This window comes from Kryptolebias marmoratus, linkage group LG18 (assembly GCF_001649575.2).
Source record: "Kryptolebias marmoratus isolate JLee-2015 linkage group LG18, ASM164957v2, whole genome shotgun sequence".
Taxonomy (NCBI): domain Eukaryota; kingdom Metazoa; phylum Chordata; class Actinopteri; order Cyprinodontiformes; family Rivulidae; genus Kryptolebias; species Kryptolebias marmoratus.
In genome coordinates, this window is record NC_051447.1 from 19,414,528 (window position 1) to 19,425,689 (window position 11,162).

Sequence of the window (11,162 nt, forward strand, 5' to 3'; positions counted from 1 at the left end):
ATACTATAGTAAGGCATCCAAAATAAAAAAAACAACATACTATAGTAAGGCGTCCGAAATTTAAAAAAAACGACATACTATAGTAAGGCGTCCGAAATTTAAAAAAAACAACATACTATAGTAAGGCGTCTGAAATTTTAAAAAAAACAACATACTATAGTAAGGCATCCAAAATTAAAAAAAAAAACGACATACTATAGTAAGGAGTCCGAAATTAAAGAATATGCACATACATACATCTGTTAAACAGTGGGTTAACTTCGCCGAAACACGTTGTTTGACCTTCCTCGGTGTCCGTAGTTCCCTTGTAGTCCTAGCACAGCGCTGCGGTTATGAGCCCTGAACAAGCACGCGCGTTTTTTGCCACGTGACCGCCACGGAGACATAGAGGGAACGCGTCTCCACGTAACACCGTCTCCACGTAACACCGGCTCATGCGCCGGTGGAAAACAAAACGAGCGGAGCTGAGTAAAAAAAACAAACAAAGAAAAAAAACGTTCCCAGCTGCTGTGATTAAAACCAAATTACCTAAAAGAAGAGTTTTAACATGTTTATATGTTTAACTAACGGCGTATTTAAAAACCATCCGCGGACTTTACAGCAACATTCCATCAAGAATAAATAAGCTGAGTTGAGTTTTTTTCACGTTTAAGGAGAAAAAAACAAACTTTTCAGCGAAACTCACCTGTTTGTTTCCACCCCACCTGCAGCTCACCTGTTCGTTCCTAATGTCGGGTTTTCGGTGTTTAACAGTCTGATCACATTTTTTCCTTAAAAAAGTTCTAAAAGGTTCTGTTTAAAGCTCCGAACTCCGACCGCGTCCGGCAGACTTAGCCCTCAGAGCTATGGGAGCCCGTTTAGGACAAAAAAGAGAGGGTTAAAAAAATCCGCTTAGTACAGAAGTATAAAAAACTCTTTTTTAAAGGCAGAAAATGAATTATTTTTTTTATATTATTATGTTTAAGACATGTCAACAGAAAAAATAATCATGGTGTTTAGCATCAATAATAAAAAGACAAAATTAAATCAAAATATGGAAGCCTGAACAGTCCACAAAACTAAGGAAAGTAAAAATGAAACACCATAAAGTTTCCTTATAAATATAGAGAACCATGGAGGACCGAACAAACATAAAAGTAAAAAAGAAAAAAACTGCTAAAAAAATAAAATCAGTATGGAAGGCCATTTGTACCAAACAAAAAGCTTTAAAGTGGGAAAACTATACATGTGATTTTTTTTAAACAGTTTAATAAATACGTAAAACAAAAAAAAAGTGTATAAATGTCTTTGGAAGCTATTTGTGTAAATCAAAATTTACTAATAATTATGATGTAATGAAATTCCTCATTTATAAAAAAATTAAACGTCCAAAACAAAACACTAAATTTGTTTAAATACTTGCTCCAAAATAAACCTTTTGGACCATTTTAGGTGCCTGTTTCACAAGAAAAAAACAGTTTAAATGTGTCAAACTGAACAGAACGTTTTAAACTAATTTTGTTTTGTTTTTGAGCCACAAATTAAAAGCTGAAAAAACTTGTGACCCAAACTGTTACTGAATTAAACAAACGTCTCTAAGAAGTCATTTAACAAAGATCTTATCAGATATAACATATTTTTACCCATTTATTTACGGTTTGCAACAAGAGTTGAGGCTAAATATGCTATTAATTTTTTTTTTTTTTAACATTAATTTGATTCCTGGTTCTCAGGACCCCACACCTGGTGTTTCAAGACCCACATTGGGGTCTTGACCCCAACTTTGAGACCACCGACATACTTCTCTATAAACAAAACATCATGTTTACAACATTCCTTCATTTTAATAAAACCTTCAGAAAGTAATCACTGGATAAATGTCTTTAATCCAATTCAAGATGGCCGCCACAGCTAATCGCCCTCAGGCTTTAACTCGGTCGGTTCTAGAAACTGAGTTTAAGTTTGGTGAAGTAGGTGAGAGTCATCCTGAATACGTTTTGAGTGCTAATATTATAATAATCTAAATTTGACTAAAACAGCTTCAACTCAACTTTCCTTCAAAATAAGATGATCGAGGTTTAAAGCTCGGCGGGCGACATGCATTCCTTTAAGACGCTTCGTCTTTATGTTTTTAGTAGCGTCTGTCTCTCTGTGGACAAGATCAAAGGTCACAGATCAGCCTGGGCTGTAACTCTGCAGCTGGGTCAGGGGTGATCACCATTGATTTCAGGGTGACAGGTCAAAGGTCTGGGTCAGGTGGTCTTGCGCTCTAACAATCCATCCATTTTCTTTACCTGCTTCTCCTTTCCAGGTCGTGGGGAGTTGGTGTCCGTCTCCATTAGTCACTGTGTGAGAGACAGGGGACACCCTGGACATGTCTCCATGTGTACCTGTCCATCACAGGGACACATGGAGACAAACATTCACCCTCTCACTCACAGCTAGGGACAATCATAGAGTTCTATTCAGCCACGTAACGGAGGAAAATTAAACTGCACAGCTGGACACCTCTTAGGTCAAGGGTGATCACCGCTGATTTCAAGGTTCATGGGGTCAAGATCCCAGGTAATAATCTGGTTCTGATCCAGATTATGATCCTCTGAGGGCTTCTGGTTAAAAAATGTCTCAGTTTGTTAAAACTAAAACAAGAAACACAAACAAACATTTATTTTTTATTTTATTTTATTTTATTCAGAGACATCCTTCCAGAATCAGACTCCATTTATTTCCCTTTCCATCAAACATTCACCGAAGTCGTTTTACAAAACAAAAACACGAGTCAGAATAAAAAAACAACAAATAAAAGGCTGAACGTGACGCGAGGTCAGAGGTCAGAGGTTCGACTGAAGCCTGCAGTCGCAGCAGATCCAACATGGCACCCAGGTCAAAAAACAAAACATGAGACTGTAAAAAAAAACTGCAGAGACTTCAGGAGTTCAGATGTTACATCACTGCAGGTTTAAACATTAAAGGATTAAATCGTGTAGTTTCTGTTTAAATCTGCCAGACTAAGGAGGTAACGATGAACTGTGTCCTGTAGAGACAATAATGATGTCCTGAGGTTTGGAACCACAGTTCACACAATTTAAGAGCTTCAGGAAGTCTTATCCAGACGCAGAATTCCCAAAATTTGTTTAAATCCCAACAAGCTGTGTGAAAAGTCTGAGGATTCGTGTTTCAGAAACAAACAGACGTTAAAGATCCGTCAGCAGCTTCCCTCCCAGGATTTAAAGGTTTGCAGTAAAAATGAGACGTTTATCGACTTTAATCCCGCCGCCAGGTGACTCAGAGACCCAGAGACCCAGAGACGGGTTTTCAGATCAGAATCAGTTCGTTGGAAATGTCCTGAAGTCCAAAATCGTTCACTTCTGTGGTTTTATACATCAGAACGGAAAATCAGACCGTTCTGTTGTAGATTAGCTGCTGTGTTTGGGATCATTGTCCTGTTTGTCACATCTGACTCCAGAATCAGCCCAAACCATCAGCCCTCCACCACCGTGCTGACAGCTGCAGTGCATTCTGGGTAAACATCTGTCCTCTGGTTCTGGTTCTGCTCCAGAAGTCTTCTGGTTCCTTCAAGTCGAGCTGCCATGTTGTTTTTAGAGAGAAGAGGCTTTAACCTTTGACCTGCTGACTGAGGCCTGTAGAGTCTCTGAGCACTGCACGGTCTGACCTTCAGGGTGAAGATCAGCAGCTGTCTTGAATGTTTCCTCTAAATGATCTTTGACCCTTCCCAGCTTTTCTGAGGTCATTGCTGATGTCTTTCCGCCCTGACGTTGTGCTAAAACACCTGGATGCTTCTCTGGAGTCGGTCCTGATGCTGATCAGCTCACCAGCAGCTCCTGATCCAGTTCTTCCCTCCCAGCTTTAATCTTTAGTTTCTGTTTATTTATCAACATTTGAGGTCAGAGGTGAATCTTCTTTCATGTCCTGAAATGTAAAACCTAAAACCTGGAAGGGAGCAGGTAAGTTTCTTTATCTCTGAGACTAAATTCAATTCATTAGAGCTTGTACTTCCAGCTTCTGCCACCAGGTGGTGCTTTTGTATCATTTATCTTTTAAAATAAATATTCAGCTTTTATTTACTTGATTTATATTCTGTTTCAGCCTTCGCTCTAAATACTTCTGCGTTCTGATAAAAATCAGTTGCTTTTGCTTGTTTGTCATTGTTTTTTAGAAGATTATGTAAATATTATTTTTGTTCTTTTCTTTTTATTCCGAGTAAAAAGCAGCAGATTTTCCGCCGGCTTGTTGCTTAAAGACATGAAACATCTGTCATGTTAGACAAAAAAATATAAATACAAACGAAGACAAGTCTTTTAATTATCTTATCTACGATGAAAAGAATCCCAGTGAAGTAAAAACAAAAAGTGGATTAACCCCCCGCCCCGCCTCGGGCTGCAGGAAGTCGTCTGATTCATCAGAAATGAAGAGCGGCGGTAACGTGATGTCGCCTCGCTCCGAGCTGGAAGCCCCTTTTCCCCCCGGTTTTAAATTCATCCCGTCTAAAAGCAGCGTTCTCTCCTTTCAAGTGCTAATTTTAAAGTGCTCCTCCTCACAGATAAAATTACTGTCACATCCAGCCGGAGAGACTTCACTAAGTCCTCAGACAATGGAGCTTCTTCTGAGGGGAGGAAATCCAGATTAAAACCCTTTTTAATATCGTCAACGTGCAACAGAAGGTGTTACGCTGGAAGTTTCTCAAACTGTGCTCCAGTTTCTACTTACAAATAATTCAAAGTGACTTGTTTTCTGTCTCACAGGGACTAACTCCACTCCTCATGGTGATGTTTTGTCTTTTTAAAGTCATTTTAAGAGAAAAAAGAATCAAATTTCTTTCACCATTAAAACAAACCTGGACAGATTTGCTAATTTTGGTCATGAAATTGATTTTATCACGACTGAAACTGACATAAAGTTGTATAAACAGTCGAGGTAAATCTTTGCCCATTTGATGAAACGTTAGTAAAAACGAGCTAACTCATCAGTTTGACATTCAGAGTCTTATCTGTTATTATTTAACTGTTACTAAACCCTTCAGTAAGAAATAATTAACTGCTTTTCCAAAGAAAAGGCCTGTTTCTGATGTTAAATCATTGTTTTAGCTGAACCTGAGCTCAACAGCTTAGCTAACGTTTCAGATTAGCATTAGCATGTTAGCTAACTGTCTTTTAGCCCTGTCAGTTTTAACGCCTCAGTCTGAAGTCGGCTTATATGGAAGGTTTAGGAACAATTAATATCTTGCCTGTCGTAGATAACTCTTTGAACAAACTCCGTTTGGAGAAATAGTTTAATCCTGATCAGATTGTTGAGCTAACGGCGACCGAGGATCGCTAAAAACAAGTCCAGTCCCAAAAAGACGACAGGATTTCATTCAAAGGCTTCTTTATAAACCTTTACGTCCTCATTAAATGTTACGTTACAGTTAACTGTAAAATTTAATAAGGAATGACCACATGATGTCACACCACAGCGTAGCTAGCTAAAGGCTACATGTAGCTAACGGCTAGTCTGAGCGGCACCGTGGCCAAACAGGATCGCTACGTTCTAAAAATAACTCAAATCTAAAATAAATCCAGAGCTTCACGTTATTTACACACATTTCTGTGGTTACAGTTAGCAGCAGCTAGCTGTAGCACTTCCTGCAGGAATATCACAAAGCTTTGGCTGGAATAAACTGACAACGATGTGAAGGTGTAAAAAGCGGCGTCTGCGTGAACTTGACTTGTTTTAGGAGATTAGCGACTAGCCGTTAGCTCGTCAACCCAGACGGATTTAAACTGAGGCGTTTAAAGACATATCTGTTAATCGTTTATCTTTCTGCAGAACCCAAAACATCCGCTGAAGTTATTGTCACACCTGAGATATGCTGTCAGTAATTAGCTTCACTTTCGAGCCAGAAAACTAGTCGGTTAGCGGATAATAAATTAGCATCTTTTTACAACAAACTACATTTATAATATTTGACTGTTAATATTTAAGATTTGGTTAAATCTGTTCTACATGTGGACGGAAACAGCTTTTGTTGCAGAACTCGGACCCTGAAACTAAAACCGATCGATGGAGACCAGCCATCTTTTATTTTGCCGCCATTTTTAGGCCGCGCGAGACGTCTGTAGCTTCACTCTTTCCTGCTGTCGTCAGCAGCTGTTACATTTCACCCATTCGCTCCCATTTTTTTTTGATTTCTGGAGCCAGAACGCTGGCGGTAAATCTGAACCCCAGCCTGGACCCGCTCCTCCTCCAGCCCCTGGAGGAGTTTTTGTTTTGCTGCTGATTTTATCGTTCGGTTAGAACAGCTTCAGTCCGCCAGCGATCGCAGCACGACCAGGAAACTGAGCCCTACTGTCAGAAGGCCCCGTGTGGGCGCGGCCCTGGCTCCGCCCCCTTCCAGGGTTGACCTGTGGTTACAGGTGGGGGTGAGGTCAGCCTGGGTGGGTTTGGCTGGAGCGAGGCCCGTCAGCGAAGCAAGGCGCCGTAACAGGAAGTCGTGTCGCTTCGCAGAAAACCGATCCGGGCCATATGGGACGTTGATGGTTTCAGTCAGAACCTCGTGATCCGGATACTCTACCTGTCCGTCAAAGAGATCAGAAAAACTCTGAAAACTTGGAAGAAACAACAGAAATCTAAACATTATGACAGTTTAGGCAGGTTAGGAGCCTGTTTTCAAAGCCTAAAAATAAACTTTTAATTTGAAATATTTTCTAAAATAATCAGTCTGCTGTTAACTAATTAGCATAGTTGTGGCACATTTTGTTTTTAAGCTTTAACTTTTCTGTTTTTATTATTAAAAGGCATCATTTGATATGAGACTGGGTGGCTCAGCTATTAGTTATTTAGTATTTGTAAGGAGTGAAATAAAAATCAGAAAAAAAGCTGAAAAAGAAACTCTAATATGATGAAATGATCTGAACAAAAACTGGTGCAAACTTTAGCTTTAGCTAGCTAGTTAGAAAGCCTAAAAGGTAGCGTTAGAAAAACGTTCATAACCGGATTCAACCAATAATTTTTACATGATTTTAAAACCTACAGAAAAATCACAATTTTTCAGAGAAAAATTAAAACCACAAAAACATTGTGCTAAAATCTGTTTGGGCTTTAGCTTCGGCTAATAGCTAGCAGGCTTAAAAGATAATCTAAAGTTAGTTAGCTTAGCAGGAGATTCATGACTTAAGTAAATTTTAAAAAAAAAATTCAGTAAATGATTAAATAAAGTCCACAAAGTTAATTTAAAGAAACTTGCTTATGCATTAGCTAGCTTAGTGCTATTAGCTAGCTAGCTCATTAGTTAACTTACATCTTGTTAGCTTCATCAGGGGAATCATGACAGTATTTTGAATATAACCAGTGATAAAACATAAAAAACTAAATAAAATACAGAAATCTGTTATTTAATCAAATCTGATGTTTTTTAGTGAAAGGTCTAAGCAGCCAAAATCTGCGTAAACTTTAGCTAACTAGCTGCTAACGACAAGTTAGCTTAACAAATAACTTACAACTAGTCAATTTTAGCAAAAGATTCATGACTGGAAAAATAATTTTACCAAAACTTGTTCAAGGTTTAGCCAGTCTGGTGCTAATAGCTAGCTAGCTTATTAGCTCGCCTATAGCTAGTTAACTTTAGCAGCGGATTCATGAGAAGATTTAGAATAAATTTTAAAATGTTATTTAATCAAAATGAATAATATTCGGTGCAAGATCAATGCCAACTAAAAACAGCTTAACTAACTCTGTTAAAGCTTTAGCTGCTATTGACCAGTTAGCCTAACAGTTAGCCTACAGCTAGCCAGCTTTAGCAAAACGCTCATGACTGGATTTAGCTGATATATTTATATATAACACAAAAACCTACAGAAAAATGTTAGTTAGAAAAATCAAAACTAGAAAAACAATTTAGCAAAACATGTTTAAGCTTTAGCTTTAGTTAGCATGAAGCTAGCTATGATTTAGCCGTTTTGTTTCATTAATGACACTGATTTCACTTAAATTATGCTATTTCTTGGTTGTTTTCACTACCAGTCGTCTGTTTGTTTAAAATCTAAAACCTGCTGGTTGCACGAAATCCCTCAACAATGGAATGATCCGGTCCAAATCCAATTGTAGAACGTTTGCCGAATGCTAATTAGCTGCCGACACTGATTATAATAAGTGAAGATTTTCAGAAACTTTAAAGAATAAGCTGTTGGTGTTAGTAGTTGTTACTGTGAAGGTGTAGTTCCCGGGCAGCAGCAGTCTGTAGTATTCTCCATATTGGTTGGTTCTGAACGGACACAAGTCCTGACGACCTCCGACCTCCACCACTGCGTTCTCCACCGGCACGCCAGAGCCGTCAAACACACGACCTTTCACCCCTGAAATCAAAAGCAGAGTGAGTAACCCGTCCCAGGTGGGAAGACAGACGGGTGGACACGCGGACAGGTCCTCACCCAGGTGGACCTGCTGGATGTAGGCCAGCAGAGCCTTCTTGTTGTCCATCCACAGTGCAGGAAGCTCTTCAGGTGGAGGAAACTTACAGCATGAAAGCTCCAGCGTCAGCTCCAAACACTGAGCCCAGACGTAGTTAAAGTCCTGCATCCCTCCTGCAGACAAACAGTAAAAATCATCTTCATGGGGCCTGTAAGATGTCAAAATGATATACGGACCATAAACTTACTAATAAAAACAGATTATTTACTAAAGTGAAACTATTTGACTAAACCTGGAAACATTTTAAACTTCTTATCGAGACAAAAACCTCGACTTATAAAACAACCGAAGGGGAAAACTTGAAGGTTTTCAGTATTTTTGGCAGATGGAGACCAAGCCTAAATCTATGAAGTTGTTTTCTTCCTGCAGCCTGAATTCTTCAGCAGCAGAGTTCAGTTTCCTTCGATGGAATCAGATTTCTGCTGCAGGAAACCAGAGACGGCAGCGAGTCGTAAAGTTTCTGCCTTCAGGAATCATTTTATAATAAAGAAGAAGATATTTTTGTCTCGTAATCTTTCTCAGTCGTTGTCGTGTTTTAACCTGCTTTTTTAACGGATTAATAGAAGTTTTAATGAGCTTGTGGATGAGTCGCATCACTTCCTTGTCTTTCAAAAGGCCCCGCCCACTTTTGGGTAAAAACAGACTCCTGCTGACAAACAGGAAGTAACAGCAGTAACCTCAAAATAAAATACAAAAATACTGATTTGTGTCTTTTTTGTTTCTGTAAACAAAGAAAACAATAAAAGGAGAAACTGAAGATGATTTAAATGGAAAAGTGATTATTATTTACTCATACAAGTCAATATTTCATGAAAAAAAAACTAACCTTGAAGGAAGCTAGTTAGCATGCTGTTTACTTTTTACAGTCCTCTGGAGATTCACTACATCTGCATTTGACTCATCCAACCACCGGGTGGCGCTGTTTGTCCAATCTGATCAACTTTAATCCAGATTTATTAAAGTTTTTATTCAGCCATGGCGTTATGAAGCTAAGAATCTTCGGAGCAGAGCTGTCGTTTTATTTAATGCCGTTTTCTGAAACACTTCAGTCGTTCCATTTGCTGTCAGTCAAATTGGGCGGGTTGTTTTCTCCCCAAAATGGGCGGGGCTTAGAACAGAGGCCAGATATGCAAATTTTAAAGTTGGCTTCTAAAGAAGAATTCCTTTTTTTTACTCATTAATAAAATATTTCTCAGTCTTTTAGGCTTTGACAGAAAAACAAACATTTTTTGTCCTATGTGACGAAAAGACGGTCAAAAAAAATTAAAGAAATTTTATTTTTAGCAGCAAACGCAGCATGAATGTTGACAGGCTGAAACAGCTAAACCAATCAGAACAAGAGCTAAAATTAGCCACACTGTAGCTAAAACTAGCAGAATGATAGCTAAAGTTAAATAGCAACACGATAGTTTTAAGCTTAAACTAACAAAAAGCTAAAATTAGCTAAATAACAGCTAAAAGCTCAAACTGCAGTAGTTTCCATAAAAGACTTAAGTTTTTCAAGGATTTAAAAAGTTCTTCAATTATTTCAATGATAAAAAAATGGACAATAAATAATAAAAAAAGTATAAAAAATACAAAAATCGAAGGAGCTGTAATTTCCGAAACAAGCTGAACGTTTTGATAAATAAAAAGCTGAAAGTACGCTGAAGTTGTTAGAGTCCAAATTAAAGCAACTCTGTCCAGATTTTACTGCAATGAAACAAATTTACAAATAAAGACCGTTCCTGGCATGAAACTATCCTCTGTTTTGTTTCGACTTCACAAACCTGGAATCAAAATATCTGAACCAAAACGGGTTCAAGTGCAGCAGAACCTCTGAAGACTTTGGGAAGTCCACATGGTAACAAAACAGAAAATCTCTTTGAATCTTCTGAAGCATTTTAACCAAAAACAAAAAAAGCCTCAGGAACATTTGATCAACAAACGAATGAAACGTGACATTTCTCAGTTTTCGGTCCCGCTCACCTTGCAGGGGGTACCACTGGTAGCCGTTGATGATGCCGTCCTGGAACGGTCGGTTTTCCTTACACATGTCCCCCCGAGACATCCAGGCGTGGCTGTAGGAGTACACCTTGGCCAGGTGAACGAACACATCGTCATCAGGAGTGATGCTGGCCCGGCCCACCAGCTCAGGACCTGCAGAAACAGAGGAGACGGTCAGCTGGCTGCCAGCAGGGGGCGCACTGACTCTGATGGCTGATGGTTTACCTCCGTTGCTGTTGTCGTACGGATAACTGGCCACCAAAGCTCCTCCGTGAAGGTTGGCAGAGAGAACGAAAGTCTCTGTCTTCAACCAGTCGATCACAGCTCTCACCTAAAACACAAAACCCTCAGATCAACTGAACCCCGGAGAGGTGAGGCAGCTTTACTTTCCAGCTGCACATTAATCCTGTTTCTGGCTCCCTGAAGGATCTGTTGCATAAAACAGGGAAGAAATGTGTTTAACAGCTTCAGATTTCCTGCTTATTTAATTCCAGGAGGACGTTTGTGACCAGCTGCAGGACTGAGGAGCAGGTGAACCTCCAGCTCTTAATTTCTGCTGAGACGGATTAAAAATAAAGTTTGACACGTGCAGAAATTTCTCCCAGATGGATGGATGGATGGATGGATGATGGATGATGGATGGATGATGGATGGATGGATGGATGGATGGATGGATGATGGATGGATGATAGATGGATGAATGGATGATGGATGGATGATGGATGATGGAA

General features: G+C 39.2%; 1 protein-coding gene and 1 long non-coding RNA gene across 6 annotated transcripts in view; both read right to left on the reverse strand.

Moving 5' to 3' along the window:
• The window catches only part of LOC119617957, a 3,264-nt gene extending 2,145 nt beyond the window's left edge, over window positions 1-1,119 (reverse strand). Inside the window, exons 1-2 of one of the 3 annotated variants that reach the window (XR_005234448.1) lie at window positions 686-1,117; window positions 238-464 (exon numbers count right to left, since the gene is read on the reverse strand). This is a non-coding gene — a long non-coding RNA (uncharacterized LOC119617957). The other 2 variants (XR_005234449.1, XR_005234447.1) reach the window with 2 other exon arrangements.
• A 3,055-nt stretch (window positions 1,120-4,174) lies between these two features.
• The window catches only part of cpm (carboxypeptidase M), a 24,119-nt gene continuing 17,131 nt past the window's right edge, over window positions 4,175-11,162 (reverse strand). For all 3 annotated transcript variants that reach the window (XM_037981101.1, XM_037981100.1, XM_037981099.1), the window contains exons 6-10: window positions 10,657-10,762; window positions 10,414-10,584; window positions 8,406-8,558; window positions 8,182-8,330; window positions 4,175-6,550 (exon numbers count right to left, since the gene is read on the reverse strand). In XM_037981101.1, the coding sequence (XP_037837029.1) occupies window positions 6,281-6,550; window positions 8,182-8,330; window positions 8,406-8,558; window positions 10,414-10,584; window positions 10,657-10,762 (849 nt within the window). In that variant the 3' untranslated portion in view covers window positions 4,175-6,280. The remainder of the gene's footprint in view (window positions 6,551-8,181; window positions 8,331-8,405; window positions 8,559-10,413; window positions 10,585-10,656; window positions 10,763-11,162) is intronic.